General features: G+C 36.3%; 1 protein-coding gene across 1 annotated transcript; it reads left to right on the forward strand.

Moving 5' to 3' along the window:
* Positions 1-2,742: 2,742 nt before the first annotated feature.
* On the forward strand, positions 2,743-24,205 carry NME8 (NME/NM23 family member 8). The gene is made up of 13 exons (XM_085312980.1): positions 2,743-2,836; positions 3,239-3,345; positions 4,363-4,434; positions 5,555-5,671; positions 9,668-9,734; positions 11,156-11,232; positions 15,497-15,654; positions 16,939-17,117; positions 18,829-18,973; positions 19,658-19,765; positions 20,929-21,080; positions 22,048-22,192; positions 22,861-24,205. The coding sequence occupies exons 1-13, from the start codon at positions 2,743-2,745 to the stop codon at positions 23,081-23,083; spliced, it is 1,644 nt and encodes a 547-aa protein (XP_085169106.1). The 3' UTR covers positions 23,084-24,205.
* Positions 24,206-24,661: the final 456 nt, after the last annotated feature.

The raw sequence follows: 24,661 nt of genomic DNA on the forward strand, positions 1-24,661 counted from the left end.
GATTGATAAATGGGAAAATGTGCTTGTCTGTACGTGTTTATCAGTGTAATACTGATTGTATTAGTGTGAAAATGTTACATGAACAATTTGTGAAAAGGTATAGATGTGTCAGATGTATTTTCACATCAGTCACATGTCTGTCTCACTCAGCTGTTCCAGATTAACTTCTATTTATATATTTGAATATAGTAGCATGTGTCTATTCTACRGTATTTACGTTTGCCATCTGAGAATGTGTGAGTGCATGTTTTCAGTTGAGGCATATGCATGTATGCCAGTTGGGAAGTATAACCCTTGTGGCATATGTGGTATATCTATTTTTAGATCTSGTCTTGCAGCAGAGAGAGTCTTATGATTGTTTGGTGACGGTAGCTAACAACGAAAGAAATGTACTTTTGCAAATATTTCCTATTAATATGGCATATTTTGATGTCAGTCAGATGTCAGTTTCCTATAGTTTGGACAGTAAGCATCATCTCCCCAGAGGTTTAAAGGGATTAAACTGATTGCTATATGCAAATGACTCTGTCTCATTACTTGATTTAAATGATTGGAAGAAAGCCTGTATTTTGATCCTTAATAAATCTTTTAATAATACATATATTTTTATTCCTTAATAACATTTTACTCCTTAATAGCATTTTACTCCTTAACAGCATCAGGGCAAGAGTTCTTGCATTGACCACTGTGCCTCAACCTTTCATCTGAAAGAAGCAACTCAAGGGGGAATGACAGGATAGTTCAACCTCTAGACATACACACTGTGTGACTTGTCAGGTAACAGTACAAGTGGACCTGATGCTTACGTTTCCTTTTTCCTAGAGAAGGACTACCATCTCCTTAATTAGGAGCTTCAGAAACCTTTGCGCATGCAGCTGATCCAATGATAGATTTATTATTCAGCCAAGCTTCATTCAGAAGCTGAAGTCAACTTCATCCTAGTATATAATTTAATTGAGATATTTTTCTGATCCAATTCCTAGCTAAATAACTGTTAAAAAACAAGCAAATAAAGATGAAGGATGCGTTTTCTTAATGACAGAATGATGAATACACCAGAAATAGTTTTAGGACATTGGTAAGTCATTGGTTTGCAGATATCCCGAAGACAGAGAATCTAATTTGGTGTCATTTTGAATTGTTCTTTTATCATTACTGCTTTGAAATGCATTACTGTCAGCAGCTATCTTCCCACTGAAGATTCTTGTAGCCATTCTTAACAGAGCAATATAAGTGAACAATGCTTGAGGCCAAAAGATTCTGATGACCTTATCAAATTAAGGAGCTGAATTTTTTGTACTTCCTGTGGCATATTGGTTCTGTAAAGAATTTATATAGTGCTCTACAAAATTCTGATGTGAAGTGAGTGTTAGCTGCCATTGTTACAGTGGCTTCAGTGGAACTAATTTTTAAGGGAATTAGATGATAGTATTATGCTGAAAAAAATACCATGTATAAGTCAGTTCTACATGCCTCAGATACGCATCATTCTCCTTCAAAAACTGTAACTGTGCTTTATATTCTATTTCATGTAATCATAGGGAAATGGCAGGCAAGAAGAAAGAAATCCAGCTTCAGGTATAAATCTTAATTACTTGAATGATTCTAGAGATAAATAGAATTTTTTACCTTTTAAGATATTAAAATGTCAACTCATTTTATTTCAGGTCACAGTAACCAATCAAAGCCAATGGGATGAAATGTTGCTAACAAAAGGTGTATTAGGTATTAGCTATTATTATTTTCCTGTTAATCTCAAATGGTGGCATGTACTGTATGCATTAAGTTTTATTGTTGTGATCGTCTCCTCTAAGACACTCTTCACTGTTGTAATCTGGTAAATAAATAACAAGTGCTGTGGCTCTTCTCTGAGTACAAAATTGTGAAAACCTGCATAAGGCCTGTGCACGGGATGAGAAACATGTTTTGCATGTTTAGTCTGCTGTAGTGACAGGCCTGGTGTGAGAATTTGGGAGTAGTGAGTGGTACAGTCTCCTCATCAGGGCTGTTTGGTCCTGTCTCCAGGTATAGTCAACTGAGAATAGTGGTCACAACAATTTGAATACAGCTATGGTATGTGAAGACTTGGACACATCTTTTATGTGTTGACAGAACTTGGGATTTTTTGTGGAACCACTCCACAATCTCTATGCCACACTTGTAGCTACATCTGTGATTACCATGATTTGTAAACGTTACTGTTATCAAGGAGTTCTTGGTAAAATAGTTCCTGTAAACTCATTTCAGGTGGTCCCAACTTAAACGAACACAACTCTACTATTTGCAATGGCCATTTTGAATTATTAGAGAATTAAGTGATCTAATTATGTGTAAAATAATGAAACATTTGCAGTATCCCTCTACTTGTATTTACAACACAGCTTTTCATACTTGTCATAAATCATACAACCTATGATAGATGCTTGTCATACTTCTATAATAAATACTACTGCAATGTTATTTGTTAAATGACATATTAATACATTTATAAATACATCTATTGTGTTTGGGGAACAAAAACATGTCTTACTATCTATGATAAATAGATATTTGTCACAATTTACGTTAGCTAGTATTTTATCCACTTTTATACACTGATGCTTAGAAAATACCATTCCAGTATGGTATTCTGTATGGGAGGGAAGATGCCACTGCTGTGATTGTTCCCTAAAATCTTATGCAGACTGAATTAGTATTATACAGATATGCTTAGCAGTTCTCAATCACCGTTCTTGAAAGTGCATGTTCTACAGCGTGCATTTCCTCCACGGTTTTCCGTTCAGTGAGGCACTCTTGTTTATGTCATTAGCACCATCTCCAGTGTCTCATAGGAATGGTATTTGGGTAGAGGGAACAAATGTGTAATGGTATCATTTGTGCAGAGAAGCAGTAATAGGAAAGAAATGGTCTGTATGGCCTCAGGGAGATAGAAGTGTAAAATAAAGATTCAGAGAAGAAGAAAAACCAGGAGTGAAAATAGGAAAAGTACAATAAAAAGGAAAAGGAGTGTAGTAGAGAAGTGTTGTCTGGATTCGTCATCTCTAATAGTATCACAAAATAGGTTACTGATGCTGAAAGTAATTGAAATAAATTGAATGATGTATTTGTTGGCTCAGAGAGGACTAAAAGATGCATAATAATGCCTTTCCAGGACTATTCTTAATATATTCCATTCATATGTGTTTCATTTTAAAAGTTCCATGTCAGCTGTGTCTAATTACAAACTATTATATTTTAGTAATAGATGTATATCAAGCTTGGTGTGGTCCTTGCAAAGCTGTGGTGAATTTATTCAGAAGACTGAAGAATGAATTTGGTGAAGACGATCTATTGCATTTTGCAGTGGTAAGGATGGAAATTCTGAATAAAACTTCAATTATATTTTATTTCAAATGTATCTTTTTATCTATCTGCAATACCGAGCTTTCATTTTACTGTCATTATAGCTATTAGGTCATTATAATTTTGGCTTGGTTGCCTTTTCTTCTGCATATCTCCTTATGAGAGTTCATTTAGAGGTAGATTAAAAATTGTAATAAATAAACTTCATATTTCTTGATGGGGATTGCAGAAACTTTTGAAAACCAGGCTGTATGTTTCTTTAATATTAAGGCTGTACATATTATCACATTTAAATTTTTACAGCCCAGAAAATATTTTTACAATTTTTTTTCCAAATATTTCTTTGTATTTCATTTTTAAAGGAGCAAAAGTTATTTGAAAAATAAATGATTTCAAAATTATAATAATAAAAATGTTCCACTACACTAGAAGGATTAAATTGGAGGTATATATTATATTTGAAGTAGATACTTCTGTTTCACAGACTTGGTTCCTCCCAGATATTGATCAAACTTATTTTTTCTCATTTTATTGAAAAATGTCCATTGTTTCATCAAAGTATTCTTGAATTTGTGCAGAATGTATATATAAATGTGTCATAAATATATAGAGAAGCAAACAGTTGTATTCAGAGGTGATCTCAATGCTTTTATACAGTTGACTGTGTATTACAAAGAGTGGATTGTTCCTTTTGACAAGACTACATGGGCTACTTCCTCCTTTATAATCAAACATTTTTAGCATAACTTATATGGAAAAACAAGATTATATATTTGTAATGTGATTAACTTCTGTGAAATGAAGGGAATCCAATCCCATATTACAAAACCAGTTCTTCCTTAACCACCAGCAAGTGCCAAAAGGACTACTATCTGTACGCAAGAATGTGTTTGACTATGTTAGACCACAGTATTTAAGACTGTAGTTTCCTGTTTAGCAAAAAGCTTTTTATTTTTTTATATATACATACTTACTTTCATAGCTGCGTATGTGTATGTAATTTCCTTCATCTAACTACAGGCAGAGGCTGACAGCATTGCGACTCTGCAACCATTTAGGAATAAATGTGAACCTGTGTTCCTCTTTTGTGTTGTGAGTATATAACATCACTTGCTATTAATGTATTGTGTATTTTTGCATTAATTTTACAAGCTTTTATGAAGCTATGTAAATTGTATTTTTAAGTTTTACAGTATGTAGGATTGTATCATCAGACATTGTTTAGCTGTGGCTGTTGTTTTCCACAGCCTAAATCTGTGGTTCTCCAACATATTTTTGTTGTGGCTGGATGTACAGCCACAGCAGATTTGTGGTAGCCACAGTTCTGGTAGTTAGTGAGAAATTAGAGTAAGTTTTTTCCAGCGTTGCCTCACATAAAATTCCGAGTGTCTACATGCAACTACTCTGAAATCGTTATTTTGTGTACACTTTCCCTCAGAGAAAAAGAGTTTACATATCCTACCCTTTCATTTTTTTTAAGATAAGCAAATAAAATTGCATTTTTCACACTCGGCAATTGTAACAGTAAATCACCTATTTATTATATCTCATTGATGGATACAGAGAGATTATGTTCTTAAGACTGTACTTTAGAAGGCTGTTATCTTTGTAGGCATTGTTCTTTCTTCAACTTAGAAGTGTTGAATTCCAGCAATTAGAGGCCAAGAACAAAGATACTTTAAGTAGACTTTCAGGTTTGAATATGAATGCTGCGAAGTCATATTAATAGTATCTTTGATCACCAGTGCTTAGTTTCATGATGGTACTTCTGTATTTGGTGGAGCAGGCACTGCACAGTGCAGACAATAGTAAAGAAAGAATGGAGAAAGAGAGGACCAGAACTAGGGGACAAGGAAATCAGYGGTGGTGTGGCAATTTCGTCTGGTAGTGTTCTGAACTGAAAAGATGTCAAACTCCATGTTACAGAAATTAAGAGCTGGTATATTCTGTATTTGTATTTACTTCTGACTGTACTATTAATGTTGAAGCTAGAAATAGATATAAAAATCAGGTAGAAAAAGAAGAAAGGAAATAAAAGCAAGAAAGGTTCACTCTGAAACAGCAGAGGTGGTGGTAGCTTTGGTTTTAACTTTAGTGGGCAGAGAAAGTGATTCTATTAGTGGAAAAATTGCAAAAATAGCATATTCTAAAACTCAAATGTATAAACTAAATGAGTAGGGGCTACTGAGACTCTTAATTTTCTCTTCTACAGAATGGAAAAATAATTGCAATAGTAAGAGGTGCTAATGCTCCTCTTATAAGTAAGAAGATAACAGAGCTAGTAGAAGAAGAGAGGAAAATTGTGGCTGGAGAGAAAGAACGTCCTGAGGTATTCACAAAATAGATATTTAAATATATATGAGTATTTTTATTACAGTTTTTTTTTCTCAATGCCTGTGTGGTGGTTTCTCTAATGTTTACTTTTTTAATAGTTGTTTTCGTCACAGTAAAGTGAAATATATGAACATTTTCTAATAGAAATTACCATTAAATGATACTTCATGCTGATTTTTTCGGAAGCTTGAAAAATTTACAGATTAGTCTATTAATGCAAGAAATGGAGGGATGGTTTGCTAACAAAATGCTGCTAGCATATAAATCCATTTCAGTCATTATCTTGTTATCTTCTAGCACTGATTACTTTTTCCTGTATATTTTAGTAAGAATTTACGTACCAAACAAATGGAGACATGGGAAATAGTCATGCCTCATTGCTTGTTTTCATTGAAATGGAGATCAAAGAACTCCATTTTAAGCAGAAAAGAAATTTTTAACAAACTACAGCTCAATTAAGGATAATCAGGCAAGCTTAAGGTTTGCCTTAAAACTACTGGCTTTCCTGCATAGTAAATGTATGATTACATTAAGTTAAAATTGTTATAAAAATTTTGGAGCTGAGTTTGGTGACTTGAAACAAATGTTTTTTCACAATATTGGCAGCAATCCTGTTTGTTAAAAAGCCCACTCGATTTTTTGAGATTAAATATAATGGTGGGTGGCTAGCTATATTATTTTTATAGTTCATGTTTGTCAAAAAAATAGGATAGAAATACTTGCAATCTAGAATATCTTTGGTGTGGGGGGTTTTCATATTATGTGCATAAAAATGACTTTTTCATTTTTTGTATGTAATTGTTAATGGAAATGATGACAAACCCAGGTACATATTGACTACTAACAAAAATACCTCTGCATGTGTAACACAGAAGGTAATCTTGGTCTTATACACCTACCCAAGACCATAAATTTTTTTGCTTAAAAAAGGAAAAGTACTAAAATATCCAACAAAAATAACATTTTTATGCCAGTGAGATTTTTCATATTTTTCTCTGAATTCCACATCTTCAATAGATCAATAGCTAAATATCTACAGCTGAGGAGGAAACTTGAAAGAAATAAATAATAGATGTTTCTAAGTCATGTCTGTATTACATTCRATATATAGAATGAGAAATAGAGTAAATTTATTAAATGCATTCAAGTTTCCTAAGTACTGGGATAGTACTTTGTCACAGTTTTGACAGATATTCAAATCTGTGGCTAAGTCTACATACTTACATACTATATGTATACATACACACTATACAAATATCGAGAAGAAAAGGGGGAAAATGAAAAATTTCCTAAAATTATTTTTAAGTCCTTTTGCAGTCTTCATATCTCACTAGAAAAGTCTTGGCTTGGTTTTACTGTAAGGTAGATAATCTTAAATAGGGTAATCAGTCTTTTTTCTTACTATGCTGTATGATTTCTTCTAGGGTGGTAAGGCTTTAACCATCATTTTAAAAAGCACATAGGCCACATGTGCTTTTTAAGTGTTTAAGAGTTTAAAGTGTTTAAAATTACTGTCTTTGGGAAGTACCACATAGACCCATTCAGTGTAACTTCCATCTCTTATTTCTGAAAATCATATTCTTTATTCTCTTTTATAACTGGGAATCAAAACTGAGAGGAAGCAAAGTATGACAAAGTGGGGAAATTCTGTAGAGCAGTTTTAAAGTGTAGCATTTTTGATGTCTCAGCAAATGCATTATTGCCATAAAATCTGCAACAACTTAGAAGCAGGAAGAGCAGGCATCTTAAATCTGTGGGTAGATATTTTCTTTCTTACCAAGCTCAGATTGCATGGAGATTTTCAGAAGAGGGACAGGAAAAAAAGAGGAGAAAATTTCTTTCCCAGTATTACTCAGCAGGCCTGTAATGGCCTAGTACTATATCTTACTAATCCCTATGAGTAAGAAGCCCAGCAAAGGGGGCAAGAGACCTGCATGGGTGAGCAAGGAGTTCCTGGCCAAATTCAGACAGAAGAAGAAAGCACACAGAATGTGGAAGAGGGGACAGACTACTTGGGAGGATTACAGGAATGCAGTCAGTGTGTAGAGATGCAGCAAGGAAGGCTAAGGCCCAGCTGGAATTGAGTCTGGCAAGGGATGTTAAGGACAACAGGAAGGGCTTCTTCAGATACATCAGCAGCAAGAGGAGGACTAGGGAAAATGTGGGCCCACTGCTGAATGGGGCAGGGGCCCTGGTGACAAAGGATACAGAGAAGGCAGAATTACTGAATGCCTTCTTTGCTTCAGTCTTCACTGCTAAGGGCAGCCCCAATGAATCCCAGAGCCTGGATGTGAGGGAGAAAGTCTGGAGGAAGGAAGACTTTCCTTTGGTTGAGGAGGATAGGATTAGAGACCTTTTGGGCAGGCTAGACATCCACAAATCCATGGCCCTGATGGGATGCTCCCACGGGTACTGAGGGAGCTGGCRGATGTTGTTGCCAGGCTGTTCTCCATCATCTTTGAAAGGTCCTGGAGAACTGGAGAGGTGCCGGAGAACTGGAAGAAAGCCAATATCACTCCAGTCTTCAAAAAGGGCAAGAAGGAGGACCCAGGCAACTATAGGCCCGTCAGCCTCACCTCCATCCCTGGGAAGGTGATGGAACAGCTCATTCTGGATGTCATCTCCAGGCATATGGAGGAAAAGAAGGTGATTGGGAGTAGTCAGCATGGATTCACCAAGGGGAAATCCTGCTTAACCAATCTGATAGCCTTCTMBSATGGAMTGACTGGCTGRGYAGRYRAGGGGAGAGCAGTGGACGTTGTGTACCTTGACTTCAGCAAGGCTTTTGACCCTGTCTCCCACAACATCCTCCTAGAGAAGCTCAGGAAGTGTGGGTTAGACGAGTGGACAGTGAGGTGGATTGAGAACTGGCTGAAAGGCAGAGCTCAGAGAGTTGTGATCTGTGGCGTGGAGTCCAGCTGGAGGCCTGTAGCTAGTGGAGTTCCCCCAGGGCTCAGTACTGGCTCCCATCCTGTTCAACTTCTTCATCAGTGACCTGGGTGAGGGRATGGAGTGCATCCTCRGCAAGTTTGCTGATGATACCGAGCTGGGAGGAGTGGCTGACACACCAGAGGGCTGTGCTGCCATTCAGAGAGACCTGGACAGGCTGGAGAGTTGGGCAGAGAGGAACCTCCTGAGGTTCAACAAGGGCAAGTGCAGAGTCCTGCRCCTAGGGAAAAACAWCCCTAGGCACAGTGCAAGCTGGAAGTTGACCTTCAGGAGAGCAGCTCTGCAGAGAAGGACCTGGGAGTGCTGGTGGATGACAAGTTGACCATGAGCCAGTAATGTGCCCTTGTGGCCAAGAAAGGCCAGTGGTACCCTGGGGTGCATACGGAAGAGTGTTGCCAGCAGGTGGAGGGAGGTGATCCTGCCCCTCTCCTCAGCCCTGGGGAGGCCTCATCTCAAGTACTGCATCCAGTTCTGGGCTCCCCAGTACAAGAGAGACATAGAGCTACTGGAGAGAGTCCAGCATAGGACTACGAAGATGATCAGAGGTCTGGAGCATCTGTCCTCTGAGGAACGGCTGCGAGAGCTGGGCCTCTTCAGCCTGGGGAAGAGAAGACTGAGGGGGGATCTTATCAGTGTGTACAAGTGCCTGAAGGGAGGGTGTCAAGGAGACGGAGACAAACTCTTTTCAGTTGTCTCATGTGACAGGACAAGAGGCATTGGGCAAAAACTGAAGCACAGGAAGTTCTACCTGAATGTGAGGAGGAATTTCTTCGCTGTGAGAGTGACAGAGGACTGGACCAGGYTGTCCAGAGAGGTTGTGGAGTCTCCTTCTCTGGAGATATTCAAGGCCCGCCTGGATGCAGCCCTCTCTAACATGCTGTAGGTGACCCTGCTGAGCAGGGGGGTTGGACTAGATGATCTCCAGAGGTCCCTTCCAACCTTAGTGATTCAATGATTCTATATCAGAAATACTCTCTGCTTCTTTGTTAACTTAATAGTGGTGGTGTACTTACTGGTGTTCTTATATTTGCAATTACTTTAGGTAGAAGAACTTGTTTTCCTAGAAGAGAAATCATCAGAAGATGCTATTAAGGAGACTGTACTTGAGGGTAAATATATATGATTTATTTTAACAATGTTAAAGGAAAGAAAAAGAACAAACATCTTTTCAGTTACTGGATTAAGAATTGTTCATGTCCAGCTCCAATAGACATTCTGTTGATTCAGTTAATAACTTGGTAGGTTGAGGGAATCAAACTGAGGGGAAGATTTTTTTTTCTCCTGTAAGCAATTAATGTATTGGACTACCCAATGTACTGGACTAGTGTTTTTAACAGCCTTTGGGGCCCTTTAGAATTCAGGTATTCTTATGAGTCTTTTGCTGTGTTCCAGGGAATTTTCCTGTATAAACTAGTGACTGAAACCTCCTACACAGCTCCTGCTTTAGCTATGTACTTTTGTTGAAGCAATGTTTGTCAGCCTTTGGATGTCCTGTGGAGGGGAGGGGGGGCAGGGGGAACTGTCATGCGCCTGACTTCAACTTTTATCTATCTTTTTCTTATAAAGCCTCTGAGACCTAGTAATTATGTGATAAATCCTTCAGCAATTGCATGCAGACTTCTCGCTAAACTATAAAATCTGAATGTGCCACAAAATCTAAATGTGCTACAAAATCACAGAGCAGAGTTTTCATCTTGAATGACCTCTACATACGTCCTGCTGGATTAGGGAATCCTTAAGAAACCATAATACACTAACACTTTGTAATGATATATTCCTTACCACATTTAGGTGCCTTTGAATGTTGTCTGTTATTGGAAACAAGTAGTAGTGTTTACATTAGAGCTAATAATACATGCTTTTTAAGTGTCTTGAGATTTGGTTGAACTACTTTCTAACACTTAACTGCCATTTTGCAAAGATGTGTACTTTACAGATATTGTAATAGTATGTCTGTGACTGGGAACACCTCTTGTTTTAAATGTTAGATTGTGTTAGCAAGCATGTGTTACTTCAAAAACTTTCTTGTAAATGATTTCGAGATCCACCAAACTAAGGAAAAAAATGTATTTACTGTTATAAGAAATGTCTATATTACTGGAAATCTCTAATATTCATACAGAATTTCACTTAGTGATTTTTTTCCTTAAAAATATTAATTCCTTTCACATTTCCATTCCTGTACAAAGAGGGCTTCCTCAAGAAAGCATCATCTTAAATTGTGACTTTTCTACCACATCTATCTGTGTATGAACAATTTCTCCACTGTATGACCCAAAACACCAGTGATTCACCAGGAACTTAGTTAGATTCCAGGGATAGCCAAGGAGTGTTCTGCTCTCCAAGACATGCTCTAAGTGCTTGAGTCACTTATGTTTTTGAACCACTGTTAGGCCACCTCAGTATTAAAATGGAGAAGTGTTTAGAGTTTAGAGAAACCCACTTACAAGTAACAGAACATGTAGTTGAGTACTTATTTCAATAAATATATTCAACAACACAATTTTCTTTTTTTTTCCTTTTCCAACAGAAGGAGTCAGATATTCTGTTGCAATTATAAAACCTGATGCTGTCTTAGAGGGACGTGTTGAAGAAATTAAACGGAAGGTGACAAAACTTGATTCTTGCATCCTGTTTAGTTAAGTGACATAGTAACATGGAAAGTGAAACAGATCCTAATTAGACTTTGTAACAAGACCTGTAAATGCTTTTCTGCTAAATGTGACAAAAGCAAGTAAGTTTTGACCTAAAATAATGTTTTAACTTAATGAAATAATGTCAGATTGACACCATTTCTTTAACATTTTATGTCACTATGTGAGGTATAGCATTGATTTGTATCATAGAGATTCCTGACATACGAAATTTACATACAGAAAACTCTCTTTTCCTCATCATACTGTAGTGGAGATGAGAACTAGAAACTCTAGTTTAATGTGAAGTTAATTCATTCAGCTGTAAAGGGTATCTTTTCTGACTAACTACCTTTAAGAATTCTAGGCACACAAAAATTGACTAACCAGTTCTTTGAGGAGTAGCATGTTTTGTGTATTTATGTTTGTATGTGTGCACATGCATATGATTTAATGTATGTTTGTAGATGGAGCAGGTAATCCACCTGTGCTGATAAAATGCAGAGACTGTGCACTAATAACAATCTCGGTGCACAGAAGGATTCAGCATTTGTTTAAGCCATTATGCAGTGAAAGAGAAATCATACCTGCTTTCAGAATATAATGCTATAATAATGCTCATTACAGTTATAGAAATTTCTCACTATTCCTGATAAAGAAAAAGATCTCAGAATGCTATCTATCAAGATAAAATTATGCTGATCTTAAAAAAGCTTTATGACAAGATCAATGACCTATGCAGAAAAGAAAATCTGAGTGTTATGTAGCTTGTTTCYGCAATTACTCTATCCTGACCAGAAGAAAAGGAGGTCTAGTAAAGGTGAAAAAAAACAGGCAATGCTTGAAAGGAATTTTAATGGAGCTGAGCAGCTACTAGCTGGCCCTGTCTTTTCCCTGCCTTATGAGGAGAGTGCCTATACTGTTTCCACACTCTGCCTTGTCAAGGCAACCTGGAAATTGTCAGTAGTGTAAGAACGGAAGAGAACTGGTAAGCATATTAATGTTGGCACATGATCAGTACTGGGGTTGGATAGTACCGTTGTGACTCAGAAATCAGTATAGGATGTAAATTGCATGTCACTGAACTGTGAATTTTGATATAGGTCATGTAAGTGTGCATCTCTTTTACATACTTCAGTTATATTAGTACACTGCATTTAAAACAGATAATCATAAAATGGATTTTAGTTTAGTTTATTTTCTATTTTTAAAGTTTATCAGCTTTATAATGGTGGGCAAGTAGTTTATCCTAATACAAAAATTGTTGATAATTATACATTTATATGACTACTATGATTATAATACAGTTTATAATATTTTTAGAAATGGCTCCCTGTTAATCACTCACAAGAACTGAAAAAATAATAATAATGCAGTGGTAAAAAATAGGATTATTCACCACTGAATTGCTGCATATATTGGACTGCACTGTATTTTTTCAAAACTTTTTAGTTTAGTGGGCATTGTAATCCTGAATTCAGTGAAGTGCTTTGAAAAGCTGGAAAGCTAAAAAGCTTTAGTTTAGACAAAAGAAAGAGTTAATAAATTTTGAAATATTTCAGATCATCTCAAGTTTAAAGATGATAACCAAAATGCAGTCAATCTTTAGATTTATTGTAATGTGCAATTTTGTATATATCTTTTTCAAATGCTACTGAATAATAACTGAACAATTGCAGATTACAGATGCAGGCTTCAACATTGCAGCAGCAGAAGAAAAACTGCTAACTGAAGAACAAATCAGAGTGTTCTATGCTCGGAATGTAGAACAGGTAGAAACAAACAAAAATAGGAGCAGATAAAAAAACCCCATAGTTTGGCTTTAGGCCTTTCTAAATCTCTAGCTCATAAATTTTTAACATGTTGAAGAACTGAATTAATGGAGCTTCAGTACATAGGAAAATACTTTTTTTAATAACTGACTCTTATAAAAATTCTATACAGATATAGTGTGGCAGCATTCTGATGTTTCAATTAAATGCTAACAGATTTTATTAGTTCTTTCTGATAACAGTGTCTATGACCCTTAGTCATTGCCCTAAACAGACTCAGTTAGCTGAAATCTAGAACAAAAATAAAATCTGTACCATCCATTTGGCGGTATGTATGTATTTTGACAYGCACTCTTCTGACCAGGAAATGGGTGATATTTCTTGCCTTCTCCTCCCCTCCTCTTCCCCTCTCTGCCCTTCCCTAGTATTGGGGAAAAAGAGAAAGCTTCTTCAATTAATTTTATTTTTCTGGACATATTCTGTGTTAGAGGAAAATAGATTTCTAAGGACAAAGTCTGAAGAACTGATGAAATAGCATTGGTTACCATTAAGTGTCAGTGGTCTAGTAAACTGCCAGCCTCCTACTGTCAAATGTTTTGGAGGTATGCTAGCCAAAGTGAACTCCACAGAAAGATCTAAAACAGAAAAACATCTCTTAGAAGATATAAATATATTTTCCTCTTTAAGATCTGCATACTGTGGATAGAAGCTGCAGAGAATTTGATATTAGTAGCTCCCTACTAATAGACCAATGGAATGGTGCAAGGAAAGGGGAGACAATGTAAACAAGAAGCTGGGAAAATGTTGCTATGGCATTCCAAGTGAGAATGAGACAGGACGGTACTTATTGAAGCTAGAGGGGAAACAAGTGATAGTAAGTGTCAGATGGTGGCATTATGATACAGAAAGGAAGAAATGGGGAGATCTTGTGAGGAATCATGAAGAGTTTGATTCTGACAGTGCTGAATCTGAAGATATTTCATTCATAAGGAGCTGCCAAAGGCAAAGCTGAGATCATAGTTTGGACAGACAGAGACAGTTCAGAAATAGAGGTAAATCTGTAAATCATCTTCATGGAAATGGCAGCCAAATTTTAGATTAGTTAAGAAAGAAGTGGGAGGAACAAAGACAGGAAATAGCATGCCATGTTTGATACGCTGCAGCACTACTCTGCTGCAGTAAATCCTAGCGAACAGTAGGATAGGGAGAATAAGAAAACTACTATGAAATATGAAAAGCAGCCCAGAGGGACCTGTGAATGTTGAGAAACCAGATATTTGTCATTGTTTAAGTGTAAATTTAAGCTGAAATATGTTTAAGTTGCCCTTGTAATGCTTTGTGTAGAATATGGATGTCTTTGTGTTCAGTGAGCAAAATTCTTCCTAATTTAATACCAGATAAACCTGTTGAAGGTCCTGAGGCTCCCTATTACAACAGAACAGAATCTCAAGGAAGCAGACCTTCACAGATGCAACTGAAAGCAGAAATAGTTTGTTTTTAACTGTGAAACTATCTATTTCTATCCAAACAGACATCTATTTCTTCTAAAGTGAGMCAGTGTATTTTTTAAGCCACAACATTTTAGATACTCACTTTATGCATTGTACTAAATGTTTTCTTTTTGCATTTGTACAATTTCTTTTGAATGTCTTCATCTTGTGAAATGGGTTTAGTGGATGCATAGGTATGATGCAAATGAAAGAGAAAAGCAATGAAATGAAAACAGTACATGTGAATATTTTATCCTCATGTTATTAAAGGAAAAATAAGTCATATACAATCAGATGAGAATGTCTGATAAAGAAAAAAATTTAGTCATATACTTAAAGAAGACAGAAGATTTTGAGGAAATTTGCAATACTGAAGAAAAATATAACATACAAGGAAAAAAAGATTAAAAGCTAACTACAGTCTGTAAAGTTATTTTCCAATGAAAATATCCATTCATAGGGTTGCAGGCTGAAACTGAAGGAGTGAAAGGAACACAGCAAAGAAAATGAAGAAAGTGCCTACAAGTAACTTGCAAATATCTAAATGTTCTATATTTGCAGCCAGTTAAATATTTACTTTCAAAAATTACATGTAGAACTGTTTGTTACCGTTTGTTTAATCACACTATATATAGTGGTCCAGGCAATGGATCTCCGCTAGTTTCCAGATCATTTTCTTTACTTGCAATTTGTACTTTAACCTGGCAGAACATGCTTGCTGAATGTAGTTCTATGACTTCATTTGTCTCAATTAATTGCATTTGAGAAATTTATAATGCTGTTGTGTCAAAGGACGGATAAAAAGACAGTCTAAACAATCATATCAATTAGGAATTTAAACAATTTCACAAGGTTGTGTAACATATGTAAATGCCATTATAGAACAGGAATTATGAGTTGCTTAGCAATGGATGGTCTCCCTTCAGATGATAAAGTCAATTCTTGCAATTCATAGCAGAAAAAATATGTTTTTTAGCCTGATTTTGATGATTTTGTTCAATTCATGATGAGTGGACCGTGCCACATTTTGGTAATTGCCAAAAAAGAATCAGCCGAAGCTATTCCTCACTGGAAGGAGCTAAGTGAATCAAGTGAAAATGAGCCTGATGAGCTGGAGTCTGAAAAGCCAGATAGGTAACTAATAACTAAAATGATGTATATGTATTTCAGTTACAGTATTCAGAACTAAACTAGATACAAAGCCAATGTTGCCAGACTGATGTGCCTGTATATACAGATTCCAGGGAGTAGGCAGAGTCCTGTACCTGGTCTTTCACAGAACCATCATTAGAGATGCAATCCTGGGACCTGAGGGAACATAAAAGCTCCATGGTTCCTATGCAAAGATAAAAAGCAAAGAGCATTGATCTCTTACTGTTTTTGAAATGGCCTTGAATATATTATCAGCCAAATGGGAACAGTGGTAAGCTTCCAAGTTGATATAGTCCATGCAATTCCACTTCGCACTAACTCATTGAGACAAAGACTAAGACAAAATGACTACATACACTGCCTATAAAGGATTGAATTCTTGTCCATGTTTGCTCCTATGCCTACTGGGACATTGTAGGTGTAGTCCAAAAGTGGCTGGGGGACATCTGAAGCATGCAGTGCTCCCTAGAACCACTCTGTAAAAGCCAGCAAACAAGTGGGATATTGGCCAGACCACTAGCTTTATTTTACCAAGATACATAAAAACATTGTAAGGATTTGGTGTTTACAACCATGGTATCATGAAGTGCCTGTTTTTGTCTTATGCCAAGGATTTAATTGAGAATTTTAGAGAGTATTAGTTGTATACAATGCATCAGACAATAAAGGGAGTACTCACAAAAATACGAATATTGGATTGAGTTGTGTATTTAGGCCAGAAATTTACTGAAAGCAACATGAATTTAAATACTTTGTTCCAAAGAGAATCTGTTGTCATAATACATACTTCTTATCAATGGCTGCTGTATCCCTTGTGCTTGAATTTAGTGTGACCCAGGAATATATTTGCCTTAAATGGCTAAGAATGGCTGCATTTACATAACTAAACAAACCTGAGAATTACAGATATGTCACAATGAAAAGGATCTCTGCTAGAGAAAATTCTGCAGTGTTACCATTTTCAGGATCGTGCTTTACATAAATGAAGCACAATCCTTTTATTGATCTTTCTTTATACACTACACTTGTCAATAATAATTTTGTCTAGTGAAACATGGACTATTTTGAAGAAGCTAGAAATGCTGTAGGACTGAGATTTCTCTTGCGTAGAACTAACTTGTGAGAGGATAAATAATTCTTGTCTCAGTAATATTACTTCAGTAGTGAATAATAGTTCAGTAAAAATAAGAGTTTGGTATTCTGTTTTTAGGTTTCACTAAAATGAATGCAGAGGCTTAAATACTGGATTACTTTGTATCTTGTTAGGTTGGATGGAAACTTGGAAACTGAGGGTCTGTTAAATGTATGTGATGTACAAGACAGTATAGAAGATGCCAGCAGGCAACTTGCCTTCTTTTTCCCGAATTTTGATAAAAAGAAAACAGGCCCAAATGTTGAAAGAACTTTGGCCTTAATTAGACCTTTACTCTTAAAGGAAAGACGACGTAAGTGTAATAACTATATTTTCCATCTAAAATATATAAAAACCTCATATTTTGCATTTTAAAAATTCTCACAGTACTAACAAAAAATTGTTAGGTTATATTGTCTGTCCAATGGAAGTTGACAGTAATCTTTATCGATTAAAAAAGAACTTACATGGTTAATCTGATATATTTAGAATTTAAGTCTCAACACTATTTTGCTTCTTCGGTTGATTCTTCAAAATATCTTTGGATTGTATATTTGGATGGAATATTTACAGAAGACCTCTCAGAGAAGCTAACGTTTGCAAAGTGTACTAAATGGGATCATATTTCCTGCTATAATGAAGTAGCTGATAATATTCTTGAATGGCAGGCCCAAGACATATCAATGACCAAAGTGGTTTGTCCCAGGATATTTTATGCTGCACAAGGCAGTTCTGCACAAGGGTAGGTTTATACAGATTAGGTTTTTACAAATCAGAAATAATCTAACTCTATAGTATGAAGCTCTATCCAAGCTAGTTTCCTTTGCTTCTCTGGCATATATTTGCATTTCTTCCTGGATTCTGGCTAGCTCCTTTTATTTCTAGCTTAATAATCTCTGCACTGACAGTAGTGTATAGTATAATCTATACACAGAGGTCAGGAAGACTACAGTTTTGACCTTTTCTTGTCTATTTCTGTTCTTATTTGCTGTCTAGTTACCTTGTTTAGGAGAACAGTTTTGCAGTGTGTACATGGGGAATTATTCTGTCATTTTGACTTGTGCCAAATACTGCTGATTTATACATACAGTTTTGTGAGACTTAGTCAAATGAATATCCGCCTATTCAAAATCCTTAGCCCTTCTTCTAGTGATTAAAACGCATATTATATTTCTCAGTCAGTTATTCATACTAAGATTTCTCAAGTGAGAGAAAGAAAAGGGATGCTTGGCAGTAACTGTTTCTTAAGAATATTAAGATAATAAATGCAGACCTGTCCTCCTGCTTTTCTGGTCTATTTTGGATCCTTCTTATGACAACAGGTGGAACTCAGTAGAAGATGTTCTCCTTCTGTAGCTTCATTGATCAATTACATAATATTAACAGCTGCATTACTATCATGCAGCTCAGCTGAGACGTTGAGTAGTACCCATTGCAGTTGATAGGATTTCAAAAAGGAACCATCATGGTTATAAATAACTTAGGTGCATATTTCTAGATACCTTCTTCTGGAAGTTAGGTATGCCCTTCAGATGTGGATAATTTCTCATGCTCTAGCATTGAACAGCTATTCTGCTTTTGGTTACATAGTCTGGCATTCTTCGATAACATTACTTGAGGCAACACGAATATTTACAGGAAATAGCTGCTCATTCCAGTTTTCTGCCATCTGTGTACTCTGGTGTATGAGCACCTCCACTCTTTCTCCCCATAAAATTTCTCACACACTAGGTAGCTCCAGCATGGATAAACAATCTAATTTTTGTTGTTAGAATGAGTGACATCATCCAAAACTGATACATGTACTATTTTAGCTATTTTTTCTGTCCATCTGTCTTGAAAGCATTGGCTTTCTGAACGTCCAGGCAACTACTGAAGCGCTCTAGCAGTTGCTGAGTTTTTTGTTCTTCAGTTAACAAATTAATCGAAAATTAATTAAACGTTGCAATTGGAAAGTAAATGTCATTTCTTTGGTGTGAAAATTAATGAATGGCAATTCAGCATTGTTTCAATATTTGAAACAGATTCTATTATGCAAAGAATAATGGATGCTGGCTTCAAAATAGCAATGCAGAAAGAAATAGTCCTATCTGAAGAACAAGCACGTCAATTTTACAAGGAGCATGAAAATGAAGACTACTTCCCAGCACTTGTAGAGCAAATGACTAGGTATGTTGACTGAAAAGCAAGAGTGTGGAACTATAAATTGAAACAGGTTTCTCACAGTAAATAATTAACCTGAAGAATATACAGCTACAAGGCACAGTTGAATCTGAGAGTTTAGCAGAACTCAAAACAAGATCACAACAGCAGGTTAGATAGTTCCCAAGTATAGTAGATACTAATTTTAAAAAATCTGGTTTATGTAGGTGCTCCATACCTCTATAGAATGTTGAAGTCAGTAGCCAGATCCATTGATTTGAGTGAAAACAGCTGAACATCTGATAGGCTGGATTTAGTTTGGCTGCAAGAGGGTTCTGTGGCTCCTACCCAGGCTGTGTTCTGGGTTTCCTTGGAGCTGAAGAAAAATCCTTATTTGGATAATGTCTTCATATGAAGTAAAGACTTAGCTGGACAAATACAAAAACTGAGAAGCTGAGCAACATTCTTAAGTCTAATAATAAATTCTTGCTGTTGTGGTAGCATTCAGTAACTTTGAAAATTAAATTCACTAGTAAGCCCTATAATGTTGTATCAGACTCTAGCTGTTTAAATGAGGATTGGCTTCAAATTCCCCATTTCCTAGGGTATGTTTTCCTGGACTGCACAGAATTTAATAAAATTCCTGTTACAAAGTACAGTGAATTTAAGATTTGTTCTGATATTTTTAATGCCAGTTTTCCCATTTTACAGTGGTCCAACTCTTGCACTTGCTCTAACACGAGAAAATGCTATAGAACGCTGGAGAGAGTTACTAGGCCCAAAAACTATTGACGAGTCTGAGAAAAAAAAGCCAGCCAGGTAATACTTAAAATAGTAAACTATCATTCATAACTTAAAGCTGATTTTTACCTTATTCAACTCAATGAATTCCACATTGCAACTTGTGTAACTATAGTGCCATCTTCTGGAACCAGATAAATATTTCTGCAGCTTATTAAGCTTTTCTTGGATTAAATGTTGTATTTCACACAGGAACTGTAGCATATTTTGAGAAATAATGCGTAGTAAAGTGAAAAGTTTAAAAAAGCAAGTTTGGGAGGCTTTAAAGAGAAGGAAGATTGCTAAATTAGAGAGAAATCTTTGACTGCTAGAAGCACATACAGCAGGAAAAATCCATCTATATTATTTTATAATCCTGCTCTGCCAGCCACTCATGGAAACAAGTTATTTGGCTATTAAATGGAACCTTTGTGACCTTGGATGGCAGTTTTTAGGCTTTGTGATCTACAGAAGCATGCTACTCATTTTATGTGTGCAAAAAAATTGGTAAAATATTGTTCCTATTGTCTGTTATCTTGAAATAGCACCATTATTTATTAGAATAGATGCCTATGGCCTCTTAGTTTAGTGAAGAATCTTCACTAGTAGACTATTTTCTGTGTATTTAAGTTTCTTCTACATATTTTATAAATGAACAAGTTAGTTACCTGCTTATAGTATTGTTCTAAGAAACTGCTGTGGCATCATAAATAGCTCAACTAGAARAGTGTTAGGTTAGACTAAAGATCTAAAGGTCCCTGGTTCAAGCTCAGGCTTCAGCAAGGGGGGGTCCTTGTTGCTGCAACCTTGTCTAACATGCTCTAGGTGACCCTGTTTGAGTAGGAGTTTGGACTAGATGATCTCCAGAGGTCCCTTCCAACCTTACCAATTGTATGATTCTATGATCGTCTTACCTGTTGTTGGTAGACCTACTATTGCACTAAGCAAGAACTGATGTTATCTTGGAGCTATAACAAGATGACAGTTGGGAGGGAAGGCATTCATATTTCAGGTTATCAATAAAAAAGGTAACTGCTTTTCCTGTAGGCAGTGAAGGCTTTTACTCCTACAGAAAGGTAATTGAGTTCTTAAGTCCCCAGATCATCATTAATTTATATTCACTGGATTAAGGCTTGTCATACGTAGTTAAAGCTCAAGATGGCTATTCCATTGAATAATTTTGCTGTTTTAATGACTGTTAGTTTACGTGCAGAGTATGCAGTAGACAGCACGCCTCTTGATCAGCTACATGGTAGTTCTTCACCTGGTGATGCTCAGAAGGAATTACAGTTCTTCTTCCCTCAGGAACACACTTTGGCGTTAATTAAACCTGCTGCTGTTAAAGAACATAAAGGTAAATCCAGAAAGTATGGGCTATCCCTACAGACCTAATTTCTACAAAATATTAGCAATGTACAGTTTGCAGTAAGTCATGTCAGCTGTATTCATCTTTCTAAATGCTTTTTCCATGCAGAGAAATGCTTTTATGGGGGCTTGCATAATTCATATAGATGTCTGAAATGCGACATTTCCATTACTCCTTTCCATTACTAAATTAGCCTATAGTTCTTTTTTCACCAAAAATAAAAAACTGAGTGTTCTTAGCTAAGTTAAACTGTTTAAAAACCAGGTACTTGTCCAGACCAGTCATCTAACATTCTTCTAATTGAAAGCAGAGAGAGGCCTTCCAGAGTCATCCCAATGATAGCAGACAGCTATCTTTATTGACTCAAAAGGTACCATTACTAAATTAGATGTATATCCATCCTTGGTTTAACTCACTGTCAGACAAAGAGGAGGAAAGGTCAAAGAAAAGAACGTTACAGAAAATTTGGAGTCTTACCTCAAGATTTTTGCTGTCTTTGTTTTTACTTTTCTACCCAGAGCCTCCTGGCATTCTTCTTTTATGTCCTAACAATTTCAGGAGCCTTTCTGATGTTAATTCATTATTGGCTTTTGAGAGTCTTTCTTCCTCTCTTGTAACAATCCAGATCAATCTACCAGGCCAATCAATGTGTATATTCCATATGTGAGAAATGATAATGAATGCTACTGGTATAACTGATAATAATTTAGATTTGTTACCTGTATAGAAAGAGATTAGTCCAATGACAATGGTTTACTTTATCTTGGAGGAATACTGAAGTGTTCTTCATATTGTCCGTGGTTGTCTAGTATTGTAAGTAGAATTCTAATGGTCAATAGTGAATTTACCAAAAAGCAGATAGAGTATTTTCTGATTTTTTTTTTTACATTTTTTTGTACCTAAAATAGAATAATTGTTTAAATCAAATAATGTGTTTTCTTGTTTTTTCCCGTAGATGACATTATGAAAAAAGTTAAAGATGCTGGATTTACTATCTCAAAGATTAAAGAAGCAGCTTTAACTCATGAAATGGCTGCACAGTTTTATAAAGACCATGAAGGAAAACCCTTTTTTGAACCGTTAGTGACTTGTATGACTTCGTAAGTATCTAGTTATGCAGTACAGAAGTGTGCAAGTGTACATCATAACTTTGAATTTACAGAGCAAGCAAACATGCTACACCCAAAGTAGACTAAAGATTTTACATTCTGTCACTCTTTCAGGCACAGTTAGTGGATTCTTCAAATTAGTATGATTATCTTTGAGGTTGGAGTGCCCCCCCTCCCCTTTTACAAGGAAGATTTGCAGTTCTTTCCAAACTTATAGATAGTGACTCTTATTTTGAATTTGTTCCCCAAAAGATGGAGTTCTTACTATTATTTTGGATTTGTTCCATTGCTGATGGAATCCTTGATCTTTCCACAGAGGGGAGTTATTTTCCTCCTAATATGTGTAGTATAGCTGTTGATAAAACACCATTTGTTTCTAAAGCCTTGCTTTAGAAATTAATGGATGAGAGAGTCTTTGTAGGAAAAGAAGTCAGAATAAGTGATCATCATCATCTTTTGGGCTTTCAGATACAAGTATTAGTAGATTTATATTGTCTCTGGAACACTCTGGAAATAAGTATTMAAATTTAAAAAGTATAACTAAATTCAGATATCATAATGCACATGTGTTTACCATAACCCTTCACAGCATCCCTTGAAGCCAAAGGTAAACTTGCATCTCAGAATTGTGGAAGAACTTTCCTGTCTTGATTCTACAGGGGCCCATCGGTGATAATGGTTTTAACAAAGGAAAATGCTGTGGAAGAATGGAGGCAATTAATGGGTCCAACTGATCCAGAAATAGCAAAAGTGATATCTCCTGAATCAATTCGAGCTCAGTTCGCACAAGATATTTTGTCCAATGCTGTTCATGGATCATCTAATAAGGAGCATGCACTGAAGAGTATTGAATGTGTATTTGGAGAGATTGATTTAGATTAAAAATAATACGTAATCTCTGAAAAATAATATTCAAGTTATAAATTTGTCTATCCAATCTGCTATATTTAAGGCTATGTATATACACGTTTTCCTTCATACTTCATCCATTTTTGTTATCAGTTGATCACCATGTAGCAAAGAATATCATTGTAACAACTGATATATCTGCTAAAAGTCTATTATCGGTAGTGATTGCTATACATACACATATTGCATATTTTTTTTCTTTTAACATCTTACAAGCTTGTACCTTTCCAATAGTTCCAAATGTCTGAGGTATTCTGTATAAATACATAAAGAACAGGGTCAAGGAAGAAAGGTCATTAAAACAGTATTAATGCCATATCCACTGTGATGTGGATGCAGTCCTCCAGGCAGTCTATAGAGAAAAGATGCTGAACGATAGTAAAGATACTATTACCACATTGGCAGGGAGCAGTGCCAGAAGGCAGAATAAGCAAGGAGCTGATAGGGACCCCAGCATGGGCCATGACCTCACCACCGGGAACACAGTCCCGCAGCACCTGAGCAGGGTGAGCAGAACTAGGTGCTAGTAACAGGGTCTATCAACAGCCCCAGACAAAGCAAGCAATGAACCAGGTCCAGAGTCCATCCAGAGGGATTCAGTCGGAAACAACAGGCAGTAGAAACAAACATTCCTACAACATAGCTCAAACAAGGATTAAGGCCAGGTCTGAGCTTAAACAGGGCTCTGGGGCCCATGTGAATAGAGTGGGTTGCTGGTGAGGCTGCCAAGGGCTATTAAGGCTTGCTGGTTCCCTCAGGGTCCTGATTAACATTGCCATTGTTTGCTTATGCTTCCTGTAAACATCTTCTAATGATTACTGTCACAAATAGGATAATAAACAAGATGATTCTCTCCAATCCAGTTAGTCAATCCAGATATATCACATGAAGCAAAATATAAAGACAGCTTTTATATATGGCTGTTCTTGAAATACACATCCTTGCCAAACTGGTGAATTTGTGTCCTGTCTCAGTCTACTTTGGCTGGCTTTCATGAAGAACACAGCTGTGCTTCTAATAGCTGATAAATTCTCATTTTTGCTGTTCAAAACTGTTGAAGGTTGTGATAGCAAAGATGGCATACAATTAATGAAGTTTATACTGCGGCATGATTAGAAGTACAAAGGCCAAAAGGAATAGTCTTCACACTTTTCTTACAATTTCTATTGTATTTAATGTGACCAGCTATTTTAAAGAGCTTCCTGAAAAATACTTCTGTTGTGATGGGGCATTTGTTATTATAGGCATTACTCTAGCAAAAATTGGACTGAATGTTTTACTGGTGGTGCATTTTCACCTACAGCTGTTTTACTGCAATAAACTGTACTTGAGGCTAGGCTGTAGGAAGTTTTGATTAGTGTAGAATTTATGTCACCTCAGTGAGCTGATTTCTGAGAAGCATAGTTCAGAATTGCTTTATGTTCTTTGGCTTGGCTTTTACTTCAAAACCCAATTAAAACTGTTCTTCCTGGCATTATTTCAGCACTCTGGGTCTTTTGGGTGCTGGCATGCAGTGCTTTAAACCAGGAGGCAGTCTTAGAAAAGGCCTGA

Source organism: Rhea americana, unplaced genomic scaffold (genome assembly GCF_003343005.1).
Source record: "Rhea americana isolate MKP2758 unplaced genomic scaffold, rheAme1 scaffold_373, whole genome shotgun sequence".
NCBI classification, from domain to species: domain Eukaryota; kingdom Metazoa; phylum Chordata; class Aves; order Rheiformes; family Rheidae; genus Rhea; species Rhea americana.